At 42.7% G+C, this 15,071-nt stretch overlaps 1 protein-coding gene and 1 long non-coding RNA gene across 6 annotated transcripts in view; one reads left to right on the top strand and one right to left on the bottom strand.

Annotated features, from left to right (window-relative positions):
* col1a2 (collagen, type I, alpha 2) overlaps nt 1–15,071 on the top strand; it is an 18,954-nt gene extending 3,883 nt beyond the window's left edge. Inside the window, exons 4-50 of one of the 5 annotated variants that reach the window (XM_051389516.1) lie at nt 23–106; nt 767–823; nt 952–996; nt 1,118–1,171; nt 1,338–1,391; nt 1,544–1,597; nt 1,707–1,760; nt 2,087–2,140; nt 2,369–2,413; nt 2,607–2,705; nt 2,985–3,038; nt 3,406–3,504; nt 3,849–3,893; nt 4,103–4,201; nt 4,357–4,410; nt 4,528–4,635; nt 4,740–4,793; nt 4,979–5,077; nt 5,337–5,390; nt 5,526–5,624; nt 5,719–5,772; nt 5,881–5,934; nt 6,063–6,116; nt 6,375–6,428; nt 6,532–6,576; nt 6,826–6,924; nt 7,043–7,150; nt 7,266–7,319; nt 7,442–7,495; nt 8,328–8,381; nt 8,591–8,644; nt 8,860–8,967; nt 9,114–9,167; nt 9,713–9,766; nt 10,069–10,230; nt 10,348–10,455; nt 10,867–10,974; nt 11,241–11,294; nt 11,394–11,501; nt 11,627–11,680; nt 11,773–11,880; nt 12,033–12,086; nt 12,376–12,483; nt 12,617–12,860; nt 12,996–13,180; nt 13,301–13,543; nt 13,677–15,071. In XM_051389516.1, coding sequence (XP_051245476.1) covers nt 23–106; nt 767–823; nt 952–996; nt 1,118–1,171; nt 1,338–1,391; nt 1,544–1,597; nt 1,707–1,760; nt 2,087–2,140; nt 2,369–2,413; nt 2,607–2,705; nt 2,985–3,038; nt 3,406–3,504; nt 3,849–3,893; nt 4,103–4,201; nt 4,357–4,410; nt 4,528–4,635; nt 4,740–4,793; nt 4,979–5,077; nt 5,337–5,390; nt 5,526–5,624; nt 5,719–5,772; nt 5,881–5,934; nt 6,063–6,116; nt 6,375–6,428; nt 6,532–6,576; nt 6,826–6,924; nt 7,043–7,150; nt 7,266–7,319; nt 7,442–7,495; nt 8,328–8,381; nt 8,591–8,644; nt 8,860–8,967; nt 9,114–9,167; nt 9,713–9,766; nt 10,069–10,230; nt 10,348–10,455; nt 10,867–10,974; nt 11,241–11,294; nt 11,394–11,501; nt 11,627–11,680; nt 11,773–11,880; nt 12,033–12,086; nt 12,376–12,483; nt 12,617–12,860; nt 12,996–13,180; nt 13,301–13,543; nt 13,677–13,823 — 3,948 coding nt within the window. In that variant the 3' untranslated portion in view covers nt 13,824–15,071. The remainder of the gene's footprint in view (nt 1–22; nt 107–766; nt 824–951; nt 997–1,117; nt 1,172–1,337; nt 1,392–1,543; nt 1,598–1,706; nt 1,761–2,086; nt 2,141–2,368; nt 2,414–2,606; nt 2,706–2,984; nt 3,039–3,405; nt 3,505–3,848; nt 3,894–4,102; nt 4,202–4,356; nt 4,411–4,527; nt 4,636–4,739; nt 4,794–4,978; nt 5,078–5,336; nt 5,391–5,525; nt 5,625–5,718; nt 5,773–5,880; nt 5,935–6,062; nt 6,117–6,374; nt 6,429–6,531; nt 6,577–6,825; nt 6,925–7,042; nt 7,151–7,265; nt 7,320–7,441; nt 7,496–8,327; nt 8,382–8,590; nt 8,645–8,859; nt 8,968–9,113; nt 9,168–9,712; nt 9,767–10,068; nt 10,231–10,347; nt 10,456–10,866; nt 10,975–11,240; nt 11,295–11,393; nt 11,502–11,626; nt 11,681–11,772; nt 11,881–12,032; nt 12,087–12,375; nt 12,484–12,616; nt 12,861–12,995; nt 13,181–13,300; nt 13,544–13,676) is intronic. The other 4 variants (XM_051389512.1, XM_051389513.1, XM_051389514.1 and 1 more) reach the window with 4 other exon arrangements.
* On the bottom strand, nt 10,941–11,459 carry LOC127357366 (uncharacterized). Its single transcript, XR_007882240.1, has 2 exons — nt 11,364–11,459; nt 10,941–11,013 (listed from the first exon to the last, which is right to left on the bottom strand). It is a non-coding gene; the product is annotated as an uncharacterized LOC127357366 (long non-coding RNA).

The raw sequence follows: 15,071 nt of genomic DNA, 5'->3' as shown, positions 1-15,071 counted from the left end.
CTATAGCATTTGCGTCTTACAGGGTCCTCAGGGCCCAAATGGAAGAGATGGCAAACCCGGACTCACTGGCCCTCCTGGCCCCCCTGGTCCCCCTGGACTTGGAGGAGTAAGTCCATTGTTTATACTTGCAAAATAAGCTGCGTGGCGTCTTATTGTTTATCTCAAAAGTAGTCCATAATTCAAAACTACCTGTTGTTTGACTTCCAGTATTTCTCATGATGCAAAAATGTTTGATGGATGAATTTGACCCACATTCAGCTCATTCACGGTTGCTGGCTGTGATTCTGTGCAGCGCTAGGCTCACAGTTCATTATGAACTCTGTTTTCGTTGATCTCACCAAACCAAATTCCAGTCAACTATGCTGAAATGGCCATAAAGAATTGAATCTTATGAAGGATGTCTGTGAACTTTGACCTTTTGCCCTTTACCTGTATGATACCATGTTCAATAGATTACACATGGATGATACACAACTGGGCTACTGTTAGTGACAGCTTCAAGTTAAGTTTTCAAACCTGAAAATGACGATACTTACTTGCTTTGAATGGTCATTTTAAAGGTGCTCAAAAGCACCGATTTATGTTGTTACTTAAATATTTTTTCATGGCGGACTGCTCTGTCATGCCAATAACATCAGGTTTGGACTACTGAATCAGTGATTTATCTTAACTGGATCCATGCTCTGTTTGTTCAATAGTCCTGATTTATTATTAGAAGTTTGTCATTAACTAAATGACAAAATTATCTATGTGTGTTTTTTTTCAGAACTTTGCTGCTCAGTATGATGGTGTAAAAGCCCCTGATCCCGGCCCTGGACCCATGGTGAGGGCCTTGCTCTTGAACATGATGATCTATGATACTTATATCTCACACCTTGACAAAGTTCACTAGCGTAGATTTCCTCAGTGTTGATGAATGATATGACTAATTCATTTATTTCTCCATTTCAGGGTATGATGGGTGCTAGAGGCCCCCCCGGACCTTCTGGGCCCCCTGTAAGTTCACACAAGCCACTGCAAACATGACCAATTATTCATACTACCCATAACCTGAGAATGCAGTGTGCTATTGTTATGTTGTCTAAGACTAATTGCTATGCCTTTTATCACTCAACAGGGACCTCAGGGACACACCGGACACCCTGGTGAGCCCGGAGAGCCTGGACAGACTGTAAGATTTTCCTCTAGAATATTTACAATTCAAATTATCAAGTGAAGATATAACTGCTGATAATAGAACTGGATCATTTCTTTATTGGACTTACCCATGTGATGACATCATCTTAAAAGCATTTGTCATGTTTGAGATCTTAAATGTTCTGGGTTTCTTTCCCAAGGGCCCCGTTGGTGCTCGTGGCCCCCCTGGACCCGCTGGCAAAGCTGGAGAGGACGTACGTATACATTTTGTGTTCCTTCAAGCACTTTTCAAGGGCTAATTTTGTTTACAAGTTTTTCCCCTGTTCTCTTGTAATATATTTGAGTTGCTTTAGTGTTTCCTGCAGCATAAATGTCAAATTGTAACATAATCTTTGCTGACTCAAAGGGTAACAACGGCAGACCTGGCAAGCCCGGAGACAGAGGTGCCCCTGGCCCACAGGTGAGAGATTATTGTCCAAAACAACGAGAATGAAACACAAATAAATACATATACAATACAATACATAAATATGGACCTTGTGTATGACCTTGTTTGATTTGAATTGCAGGGTGCTCGTGGATTCCCCGGAACCCCTGGACTTCCAGGAATGAAGGGACACAGAGTGAGTGCTGATCTTATTCTCTGTTTGACCTGAACTTTGCCTGCATGGTAATCACCAGAATCCCACTGGCTTGCAGCCAAAACCGGGAAAAAAAACTGGCTTTTTGGTTTTGCGTGGTGTCATCCATATAAAGCCATATAGCCAGATGCTAAACTTATGTGAAACCACCTTTGAAGATAGGAAAGCTTTGTTAATGTCTCAACGGAGACTTTGGATGTCTTGCTGTCAACATGTATTCTCAATAGAGGTCAAGCAAGCATATGTCTTGTTACCAATAGTAGGTAATTATAAGCATCTCCAATCATCACTTTCTTTCTGTGTTTCAGGGTTACACTGGTCTGGATGGACGCAAGGGAGAGCCTGGTGCCGCTGGTGCCAAGGTAAAAAGATCACCATTTTCATGACTGCATCAACAAATGTTCCTACTGAGTGCCTAATTTCATGTACTGTCAGAGCCCCGTCTCTCTTAGTCCTGCATTAATGTTGATGTCATGGGTATACAGTTGATTTTAGTCCTCACTTTCTTAAATGTTTCCATTTGACCTAACCTGACGTGACATTGAATCCCTCACTCCAGCTATCTATTAACCTTCTCGTCTCTCCTATAGGGTGAGCCCGGTGCCCACGGAGCTGCTGGAAGTCCTGGACTGGCTGTAAGTTTTTGATTGAGTTCAAGATTCACCATATATGCACAAAACTTTAGTAAACCTTTGTAAAACTCGTGCTTACCTTTTGTTGTCTTTCATTCATTGGCTGCTCTACCGCTCATAGTCCACATTTGCCATCTCAGAGCTGCAGTAAAGACACCTTTCTCATCACTTCTGTCCTCTTTGTGTGTCCCTTTAGGGATCTCGTGGTCTGCCTGGTGAGAGAGGCCGTGCTGGCCCTGCTGGCCCCGCTGGTGCTCGTGGTGCTGATGGCAATGTTGGACCCTCTGGCCCTGCTGTGAGTATTTAAACCCTTTTGTGATAGTGAAATCAGTCCCTTTTGTGAATATTGAACCCAAGACTCAGGATACCTATCTAGTATGTACTTTGTGATTTGGTATCTTAATGTGTAAATAATGATGTTTAATACCCAGTAACAGACAAAGAAGCAATTATGCCACTAAATGTTGATTATATATGTTTAATTGAAGCCATGTTACTCCGTTTTTAAACTTGACCTAAATGTGACCTTAGGTTACACATAACCTGATGTTATGTCTGCTGTTCTTCTACACAGGGTCCCCTTGGTGCTGCTGGTCCCCCAGGTTTCCCCGGTGGCCCCGGCCCCAAGGTAAGTGTGATGTTACTTCCTGTGGTGTTTCACGGTTTTTGACAATATATCCTCAGAGAGAGGTCCATGTTTAGGGTCACAAAAAGGACACAATTCTTATTAACATACAGTATAATCATTTCCTTGTTTAATATCCCCATGGGAATAGTTCATACATGTAGCATCTTCAGTAACTCTAACTATTTATTTTCATGCTGAAAAGGCCGACCATTTCAAGCACTCACATTTAAACCACTAACTGATCACTTAAATACATACCTCCAGTATATTGTTTAACTGACCATTATAATACCATCAGTCTGCAGGTATTAATGAGTTTTGATTTGAAGTCATTATTTGATTATGCATATACATTTGTCTTTGACAGGGAGAGATTGGACCTGCTGGAGCTACTGGCCCAGCTGGAGCTCAGGGATCAAGAGGAGAGCCTGGTCCCAATGGCGCTGTTGGCCCCGTTGGTCCCTCTGTAAGTATACAAAGATGTTTCGGGTCAATTTCGGTCACTTGTGACCTGTCCTGGAAAGATTATGAGCAGAAATAAGCCTTTTATTTAGTTTGAGTCGTGATTTAGTCTTCCAAAACTCTGTAACCATTGAATACAAATACCCACATTTATACTAAATTAAGATGATGATTAAATATTGTCTTTGATAGCATAAGCATTACTATCCATGCATTTGTCCCTTAACTGTTCTGTAAATAATTCTTTACAGGGCAGCTATATTGTCATTTAGTTACATTTAGTGATATTATCACATATTCCACATTATAGTGCTTTAGATTCCCTAATTTCCTGTTCTTTCCCTTTAGGGTAACCCTGGCGCTAATGGCCTGAATGGAGCCAAGGGAGCTGCTGTAAGTATTCAAGTTGTACTATTATAGCATACATAGGTAAAAGTTAATTTAGGGTCACACAAAGGTGACAGCAATTAGACCTATGCCATATCATTAAATGTATATTATATTATTATCATATATATTAAGATTATATTAGATCAAATGAAGAAAATGTTTCAAGTTAGGCTAGAGTGACACTCACCTGTCCTTCATTTATATGTATTTAGGGTACCCCTGGTGTTGCTGGAGCTCCTGGCTTCCCCGGACCAAGAGGAGGACCTGGACCCCAGGGCCCTCAGGGTGCTGCTGGACAGAGAGGTCTTTCTGTAAGTACACAACCAACACACACAAACATCCATATGGAAGCATGTAGATGTAAGCACAGCACATACACTCTCACACAGAAGCACAGAAGCACTTACAAATAATTGTTTGTTTGATGATTAATATTTTATTAATTGCATCTATTTATCTGTTTTAGGGAGATCCTGGTCCTCAGGGTATTAAGGGAGACTCTGGTCCCAAAGGAGAGCCTGTAAGTTCAAATCCTGATCCTGTTCTGTAGCGGAAAATTTCGCCAAACTGAATGTGAAGACCTCCACGTACAGTGTTTATGACTGTTGCTCTTCAACTTCTCGATTGCCTTCCTCAGGGTAATTCTGGACCTCAGGGATCCCCCGGACCTCAGGGTGAGGAGGGCAAGAGAGGACCCACTGGTGAGCTCGGTGCTACTGGACCTGCTGGCAACCGTGGAGCTAGAGTGAGTACCAGTCCACAGTCCAGTGTTGGAATTGTTGTTGCACCCAAACAGATCCAGAAGTTATGTTACTAGGATCACCTGCTAATGCCTTGTGTCTCCTTTAGGGCACTCCTGGCAGCCGTGGTATGCCTGGTGCTGAGGGAAGAACTGGCCCAATTGTAAGTGTTCAGTGAGAAAACCTCACTCCACCAACATGTATTTCAATAGTAATTAAATCTATATTTAATTACACTGATGAGAAGCCAAACACACAGCACTCTTCTAAACCCAAATGTAGTTAACATTCAGTTACAAGATAAAATCCTCCTCATTTCCCTACAACCACTTTGTGTCCTTTTCATAGGGTATGCCCGGTGCCCGTGGTGCTAGCGGTTCAGCTGGACCTCGTGGACCCCCTGGAGATGCTGGTCGTGCTGGTGAGCCTGGCGCAGCTGGTCTCAGGGTGAGTCTTTTGCTAAGTTCTGTTTTTGAACAGCGGCAAAGGGATCTGATCTCTGTGTGAGTTCTATTGAATCACAAAAAACCTTAAAGGGAGGATAGGACTGGGGCCCGTATTGGATTAATTGAGTTAGAATAGCTTGGAGCAGTAGTGCTGTTGCATTTGTGGACATTTAAACCCTTGATGGGTCAGCTGTAATAGTACAAATTATTGACAAGCATACTGTACATCATAATGACTGACTGATGTTTCTTTGCTACAGGGTCTCCCAGGAAGCCCCGGAAGCTCTGGACCCCCAGGAAAGGAGGGACCTTCTGTGAGTAAATCAGAATTTTGCAAATTTCACTTCAGCATACAGCCATTCTCATTGGTATCATTCTGCACCTAATGGACATATTTGCTCAAATAAATGCAATTAACATGCTGCTGTAATTCCTGTTTCCTCTTTCAGGGTCCTGCTGGACAAGATGGCCGCACTGGACCTCCCGGCCCAACTGGACCTAGAGGCCAGCCTGGAAACATTGGCTTCCCCGGACCCAAGGGACCTTCTGTGAGTAGCCAAACCAAGACTGGAAAATGAGCATTTGGAATTTTATCCTTATTTTTCTTTATCATAACCACAACCTACTTTTTACCTCCTTCAGGGTGAGGCTGGCAAGCCTGGAGACAAGGGAGCCACTGGCCCCACTGGTCTGAGAGTAAGTTAAAAGAAAATTCCACTTCAGCTGACCGATAAAACATATCAACATTTACACCATAGATTTGTCAGTTGTTACATCATCTTCCTCATACATCATTGTGCTTAGGGAGCCCCTGGACCTGACGGCAACAATGGAGCCACTGGAGCTACTGGACCTGCTGTAAGTATCCTTATAAACGGCCTTTATATTGGCGTCGGTTAACTTTAGTTTCCCTTTTTCCCGATTTTGTTACTTCAACCATCACTGTGCCATTTTTACATTGAACCTTTTATCTTTCCCCCCTACAGGGTGGTGCTGGTGAGAAGGGAGAACAGGGACCTTCTGGAGCTCCTGGATTCCAGGTTTGGATCCATCATCTGACTCTATATAAACAATTTAGAGCAAATTTACTGAGGAAAGATTCACCTTCCAGGGTTGCTTTCATGGATTCAGTACATTGTTTTATGGCCCTTCAGGCTGATGCTGTGATTTCTTGTTGGTTTCTAGTTTTATTAACACTAGAATAGCCCGTGCCTCAGGTATACTTTTTAGATAGTATTGCTGGTATAAACGGCCCCATTGAGTCCATTGGTTCTGATGATGCGGCTTGATATTTTCAGGGTCTGCCTGGCCCCGCTGGAGCTGCTGGAGAGGCTGGAAAGCCCGGAGACAGAGTAAGTAACACAAACCCACACTGAGTTTCTCCCATGTCATACGGTCAAACTACAGAAATGGTAGAATAAGTACATCTCTAACCCACCATTCTTGTCTCTGTAGGGTATCCCAGGAGACCAGGGAGTTGCTGGACCTGCTGGTGGCAAGGTGAGTCCACCTGTCCATGCCTTCTTTCTGGGTATATTTGCATCAAATGAAGCAAGACCCATTATATTCTCGTAGCCCCACAAGTTTTTCAATTCTTAAGATGCCAAAACCATTCAAATAGATTTGAACAGAAAAATGTTTCCAAACATACACCGTCACATTGTGGCAGGTTACATTTGCATGTATATAATAAAACATATATAAACTAGAGTGGCCAAAGACACTGACGTCCTCTGTGTGTATCTCCAGGGAGAGCGTGGTAACCCTGGTGCTGCCGGAGCTGGTGGATCTCAGGGATCAATGGGACCCCGTGGACCCGCTGGTGCCCCTGGAGCTGATGGTGGCAAGGTATGATGATGCAATGGTGGCAAAAAGAAAAATGCTGTAAGATATGTCAATGCCAAGCTAATATATGAGATCATGTTTTAGGCAAAAATTAACCATAGTTTGCCATGTCCGTTTCCAGGGAGAGCCTGGTGCTGCTGGAGCTGCTGGTGGTCCTGGACACCAGGGACCTGGTGGCATGCCCGGTGAGCGTGGAGCTGCTGGTCCCCCTGGAGGCAAGGGAGAGAAGGTAAGTTCCAAAATTCACCACCTGCAAGTAAAGCAGGATTTAATACCTTAAAATAACTCAAAGTTGTTAATGAGAATGTATTCTTTCTATCTTTATCTCCCTCTCTGTCCTATAGGGAGAGCCTGGACACAGAGGACCTGATGGTAATGCTGGCAGAGACGGTGCCCGTGTAAGTTAAACCCTTCAATTCTCTTTAAGGGAACCGATATAAAAGTTGTAGCCATTCACTCCATTAGTTTGAGTGTAGCAACCAGAGCCTTAGTCTTAGTGTCCTCTCCTCTCTCTTTGTAGGGTATGCCTGGACCCGCTGGACCTCCTGGACCCACTGGAGCCAATGGTGATAAGGTAAATAGCTAATGTATTGATATTATTTACCACAAAAAAATAAACTATTAGAATGACATGTTTAGGATGTACACTGTAACACAGATTAATTAATGATATGGAGCTTTGTTATTTATGACCTAAAAATGGCTGCCTCCAACATTATTCAAGATGGCTGACAAACTGTTATACCAGTGACCTACGATAAAAAACCATCAAGACATGTTGAAATCAAATCACTGTCAGAAATTCTCTCTCGGTTGACCAACCACAGTCCATATCTTTGGACATGCCACTCCTCTGTTGGGGAAAATTGCAATTACCCCCACTTTAGCATTGTATCTGACGGTACAACCTCAACACTGCCACCTGGTGATATTTTATAATATTACACCAATGGCTCCACTACCCAAATGTTCTAGGACTTTTATCCATGAAGGCTAAACCATTTTGCACTGCCATATGCAATTTAGAAATGTCCTTTCGGCATTTGCAGCACAAATTACTATTTCACTTTTATACATTCAAATTTTTTTCAGCCTTTATGCAGAAAACTGGAGGCAGAAATACAAGCAAAAATAATGATACTACATTTGTATCACATGGCATAGTAAAGAAAAACTAGTGGATTACATTTTGTAGCATTCACATTCACGGATAAAGCCTTAAAGTTTATTACCTGACCCAAACAGATTTTTAATAATCAGACTGCAAAACTTTTTTCTATATTCTACTGCTATTAGTATATCTACAAATGTATGTTGTTTTTGACAAAATATTTATTGTGTGTATGAATTTAAGCATGGCTGGAACAATGCTAAGCTAATGAAGAACTCACTTTTCTCTCCTCCAGGGTGAGAGTGGTTCCTTTGGACCTTCTGGACCCGCTGGACCTCGTGGAACCCCTGTAAGTAGTGTTGAATTTCCCTAGTGTGGGATCAATAAAGTCTTAAGTAGCTGTGGCTGACTTCCTTGATTATAACAAATATCACCCGTTTTACCACATCCACCTTAAATGAACTATTGACATAAATATCAGATGAAGACCTTAAGACAACATACATCTTCTACGTACAATACAAACAGTCTTTCTAACCGACTGCTCATTGTCCACAGGGAGAGCGTGGAGAGGTTGGACCAACTGGATCTTCCGGATTCGCTGGACCCCCTGTAAGCAATTCATGCAAATCACCTTGTGCAATACAATCAACACAAAACCTGTCCAAGCAGCAGGATATCATTATTACATAAATCAACACACACACACACACACACACACACACACACACACACACACACACACACACACACACACACACACACACACACACACAAACACACAATTGCCCATATATTGACCAAGCACTGTTACTCTTTCTCCTCAGGGCGCTGATGGTCAGCCTGGAGCAAGAGGAGAGCGTGGACCTTCCGGAGTAAAGGGAGAACTTGGCCCCGCTGGCCCTGCTGGACCCGCTGGACAGTCTGGACCTGCTGTTAGTACTATAAGACATATTTCAGATTGTACTGGCTTTATATTCAGATTATAGTAAATCCAATTGGGATAAAATTGTAGTCTATACCTTCAGATGAAATATGAGTAATATAGAATGGTGTCTGACGACTTTGTCTTTATATCTAGGGTCCTTCTGGTGCTGCTGGACCTACTGGTGCTCGTGGAGATACCGGGCCTTCTGTGAGTATTAAAACATAAAAAATTATTCCTCCGGATTCCACTTATTGCCTCTGTAAGCATGTAAGATCCATAAAAACACAGCATCATACATTAACACAAATGTATTCACTGTTGCACCAACATGTACCTGCCACACTCACTTCACTCACTTCAGCACTTTGAAATCAAGGAAAGGCTAATAAAGAATGTAATAAATAGAAATTAAAATAAAAAATTTAAATCAGAAATAGCTTTCTGTTACCCTTTATTTTACCATGAATTTTACCTGCAGCTCGAGCTACAAACTAGTAGATTTGGTGCTCTTTTAGGTTTTTAAAGCTGTTAGCCGTACTCCTCATTACAAAGCCATCTTTTTTGAAATGTCAAAATTTCAATGTATCAAAATGGAACATTCTGTTCTTTAATTTATTTCTTTCGCCTGTGTTTCATGGCCAGCAAATACCCTCATCTTATCTCTAATGTCCACTTACACACACAACCAGATAATGCCATACACTCTTGATGGCCACTGTTTAACCTTGGATTGTGTGTATTTCTGATGTCAGGGTCTGACTGGTTTCCCTGGTGCTGCTGGCAGAGTTGGTGCTGCTGGTCCCGCTGTGAGTATTGATTTTATATTTACAATCATTAGCAAACACACACACACGCACTGAACACACTGGATTACACAGTTTCAAATACTGCTTCTATCACTATCATACATACATACCCTCACTGCCCACTCCCCCATAGCTTTACCACTTAACCATAGTTTTTTTTATATCTGTATTTATTTATTTCACGTAATTGCTGCTGTGACAAGGGAATTTCCCCGTTGTGGGATAATAAAGTAATACAAACAAACAAAGAAAAAATACACACATACTTTTACTCATCTTCTCTCTCCCTTTTGCCCTCTCAGGGTATTGTTGGACCCCCTGGTTCCGCTGGTCCCGCTGGTAAGGATGGTCCTCGTGGACTCCGTGGTGATCCTGGTCCCGCTGGTCCTTCTGGAGAGCAGGGTATGGTTGGACCACCTGGTCCACCTGGAGATAAGGGACCATCTGGAGAGTCTGGTCCCCCTGTAAGTTGTAGCTCTTTTTTAAGGCAAAATTGTGAGTCTATGTATCACTCCAATTTTGAAAACAGCACAAATAAATATAATATCCTCAGTGAACCGATATGCGGTCTGTATGTTTAGGGTGCTCCTGGTGCTCCTGGAACTGGTGGCCCTATTGGACTGCTGGGATTCGTTGGTCTGCCTGGTGCTAGAGGAGATCGTGGTACACCTGGTGGTGTTGGTGGTGTGGTAAGTACAAATGAATACTGTTAGTGCCTGCAGAGGATTCATCTGTGACCACCTCAGCTTCATTTTTATCAGCCTGAAGATAAAGGCTTTACTTCTTCTCCAACATGATGGAACAGTCCCAAATGTATATTGGCAGTTCAATTTTATTAGTTCAAACTATGAATACACAACTAGGAAATTTAATTATATAGATATTGAGATTTCAATTTACATGGAGATTCAAAAGATTCAAAACATCACACAAACTATTTTCAGTTGCCATGCCCATTTTGTAGGATAGTTTGAATTAACATGTGCACCACTGGTAACAAAAAGACCTGCTAGAAGGTCAAACGTGCATTTTATCACATGCACTGTATGAAGCCTTTGACTGTATTTGACCCAGGGATTTTTCTCTGCATCCTATCACAGGGAGAGCCTGGTAGAGTTGGACCTGCTGGTCCCCCTGGAGCCCGTGGTCCCGCTGGAAACATTGGCCTGCCTGGTATGACTGGACCTCAGGGAGAGGCTGGACGTGAGGTAAGGTTTGAACAGGCCAATTACAAGCACTGCAATGACCTGTTAAGGGTGATGGAGAGAGTATCAAAATATTACAATTAGAAGTATTGTTGTTTGACTGACTGTGAATATAAGTATGTTTTCTTGGTTTACTCAGTATAGTAGATGTAAATTTGAAGACTATCACATGGACTCACAACAACCTGACACAATTGCCTAAAAATTGGATATAACAGAAACCTTTAAATAAAATGTAATTTTTAAGTAACTTTATTTTCCATCTATAGGGTAACACCGGTAACGATGGACCCCCTGGTCGTCCTGGTGCTCCTGGCTTCAAGGTAATGACCTTTGATACACCTTAAATCAAGTTTGCATGCAGAATACACACACATATACTGTGGTCTGACCTGCATCTGCCTTTTTTCACCATTCTTTAGGGAGACCGTGGTGAGCCCGGATCTCCTGGTGCCATGGGACTTGCTGGTGCCCCCGGCCCTGCCGGACCCAGTGGAGCTGCTGGTAGACCTGGAAACCGTGGAGAGTCTGTAAGTATAAACTGTAACTCATTAAATAATTAACTACGAGATTTTCATCACTCAAATATTATTTCCAAGTTGCATCATCTACTTGTTCCACTCATCCTTTTACTCTTGTCTTTCCTTGTCTCTAGGGCCCAGGAGGTCCCGCTGGACCTGTTGGAGCCGCTGGAGCTAGAGGTGCCGCTGTAAGTATAATAAACCTATTATACTGTATCCTATTCTAGCAACATGATGGTTCTGGTTCTGTGTTCATTATGTGTGTTTGCGTGTGTTAAAGGGACCTGCTGGACCCCGTGGTGAGAAGGGAGGTGCTGGAGACAAGGGAGAGAGAGGCATGAAGGGTCTGCGTGGACATCCTGGTCTCCAGGGAATGCCTGGACCTTCTGTAAGTGACAGCACACTATCATAACAGACACAAAATATGTAAATATACAGCTGCATGTGCTGATATCAAAGGAAAATGATGTAAACACTGTATGTATAGAATGTCTTATTAATGACTAGTTTCACTAAATGATGCACTTTTCCTTCCCTCAGGGACCCTCCGGTGACACTGGAGCTGCTGGACCTAACGGACCCGCTGGACCCAGAGTGAGTGGAATCTAAATAACCCACAAAACACCAGTAGTTTACTTGTTCCATCTATATTCAGAGAGGCACCATGTCTTGAATCCATCTTTCACATAAACAAGTAATTAGCAGAAATATAAAAACCACGGCGGAGAGAGTATCAAGGATTGTTCATTATAACATGATGAACAACATTCAGCGCTCATGTAACATTTCTAAAGGTGACAGGTGACATTGGATTTTGTTATGTGATGCAGGATTTCCAAAACAAAAGACAAATGACTGTGTCATGTGCTAATCTTTTCTTCAGGGACCTGCTGGACCCCACGGACCCGCTGGTAAGGATGGCAGAGCTGGTAGCCATGGTACCATCGGTTCTCCCGGTGCCCGTGGACCCCCTGGATACGTTGGACCTGCTGTAAGCACATCTATATTGTCTTGATTTGCTCCAATACAGAATTTGTTGACAGTTCAGCTCCATTAGGATCCTCTGCAAAGGATCCAACTGCAACTGTGAATTATGTATCAATCCACTCTCTTACTCATATCAGGGTCCACCTGGAGCTCCTGGTCTGCCCGGACCTCCCGGCCCCGCTGGTGGTGGATATGATGTCTCTGGATACGATGAGTACAGAGCCGATCAGCCTGCTCTGAGAGCCAAGGACTACGAGGTCGATGCCACCATCAAGTCCCTCAACACTCAGATCGAGAACCTGCTCACCCCTGAGGGATCCAGGAAGAACCCTGCCCGTACCTGCCGTGACATCAGGCTCAGCCACCCCGAATGGACCAGTGGTAAGCTCAGCTTTTACTGATAAATGGAAAAGATACATCCCTACATTTAGTGCAGTTTAGATGTCTATATATATATGCAGTAAGAGTAAAACACTCTCCGTCCATCAGTTTGACTCTTTTTTTCCTGCCATGTAGGATTCTACTGGATTGACCCCAACCAGGGCTGCATCAATGATGCCATCAAGGTCTTCTGCGACTTCTCCACCCGCGAGACCTGCATCTACGCCCACCCTGAGAGCATCGCCCAGAAGAACTGGTACAGAAGCACCGAGAGCAAGAAGCACGTCTGGTTCGGAGAGACCATCAACGGTGGTACTGAGGTGAGCATTTACACAGAGAAGACATATTTTACTTCACTGTACAGTACACAAGACCAGGAAATGACAAAAGTTATTTTTTCTATATTTTAAATATTGACTGTCCGTCTTTCCTGCATGCAGTTTACCTACAACGATGAGACCCTCAGCCCCCAGAGCATGGCCACCCAGCTGGCCTTCATGCGCCTGCTGTCTAACCAGGCTAGCCAGAACATCACCTACCACTGCAAGAACAGCGTTGCCTACATGGATGGTGAGAGCGGCAACCTGAAGAAGGCTATGGTGCTCCAGGGCTCCAACGATGTGGAGCTGAGAGCCGAGGGCAACAGCCGCTTCACTTTCTCCGTGCTGGAGGATGGCTGCACTGTGAGTAGCTTCTTCAGTTGTTTTCTTTGGTTGTTGTCTTCATTGCTTGTTTATAAACTGATTAAATGAATGCATTTTTGTATTGTTTTGCCACTTTTCTAACTATTCTCCTTTTCTGTCCTTACACCTGCAGAGACACACTGGTGAGTGGAGCAAGACAGTGATTGAGTACAGAACAAATAAACCATCTCGCCTGCCCATCCTCGACATTGCACCTTTGGACATTGGTGGAGCTGAACAGGAGTTTGGTTTGGACATTGGCCCAGTCTGTTTCAAATAAATAGACTCATGATAAATTAACACCAAAAAAGAGAGAAAGAACGAAAAAACAAAATCTCTGCCCTTCTTTCTGTGTTGTTTTTTTATACTGAATGCTGATTTCTCTCTGCGCATCCACTTGCTTAAGATGGGCAACTATCTGAGAGGACTGAACGGACTGAACGGAGCGTTTGTGCAATGCAAATTAATACAGCAACCCAAAGGGACGCGGGAAAACACCTTGTTGTGGGACATCATGTCATCCTTTTGTAAAAAATAAAAAGAAGTGTAATAAAAACGCTGAAAGTATGCATCACTTTGTGGTCTTTGTATATCTTCCAAAGAGGAGGTTTAAAACCACAATTTCCATGAAAAAAAGGTTTAAACTACCTCATGCCTGTACCTAAAGAAAATACTATTGACAAAACCTGGGTCCACAACAGAGATGTTAAGACTTCTAATGCTTCAAGCTTTGTCCTGTATCGGAAGGTGCTCAGTTACTTGAAGCGGAGATCTATGGTGCTAATATGCAGCTGTGGAGCAAACCACTTTCTTACTGTATTACTTTGTATTGACCTTTGAGGAGTCTTGCATTCGTCCCCTGATGCTACCCCACTTTAAGCAGGTGGAATGTTCCTTAACCTGATGTCTGGTTTTTTGTTTTGTTTAATTTCTATTTGTTCTTTTTTTTTTTTTTTGTCTAGAAGGTTTTTTTTTTGTTTTGGTTTTTTGTTCAGGCTTTTTTTACTCTTCAATCCCCACACAGAGTGTTCATACTGACAGCACATATTTCATCCAATTCTGAATGGTTTTTAGGCGGCCTCTCTCTCTCTCAAAAATGACACCACAAAGTCTATTGTACCTATTTTGTATATGTGAGATGTTTAAATAAATTGTGAAAAGTTCTGAAATAAAGCATGTCCAATGTTCCAAAACACACTACTCAGTGACTTAAGTGCTTTCATGTTTTAATGACACTATTGAAGCTGTGTCACTGTATTTTGGTTCTAGTTTGGTTGATGATGTACATGTCATCACTAACTTAAACATCTTCCTCTTATGGAAGCACAGTCATATCCCCATTTACCACCCCCTTTTCTTGCTTTTCAACAGTACATCCAATTTTAATGTACAGTAAATTTCTGTTGACACTGTCCATGCCAATGTGTGATTACTAACGTGCATTGTTTCTTGTAAATATGCATCCTCTGATGTTGCTTTTCCTTGCATAATACAGCTTTTGCATCCAAATAAATTTCTGTGATTTGGA

This window comes from Dicentrarchus labrax, unplaced genomic scaffold (genome assembly GCF_905237075.1).
Source record: "Dicentrarchus labrax unplaced genomic scaffold, dlabrax2021, whole genome shotgun sequence".
NCBI classification, from domain to species: Eukaryota; Metazoa; Chordata; class Actinopteri; family Moronidae; genus Dicentrarchus; species Dicentrarchus labrax.
Note: the sequence above shows the minus strand (reverse complement) of the source record. Positions and strands in the feature narration are given on the sequence as shown.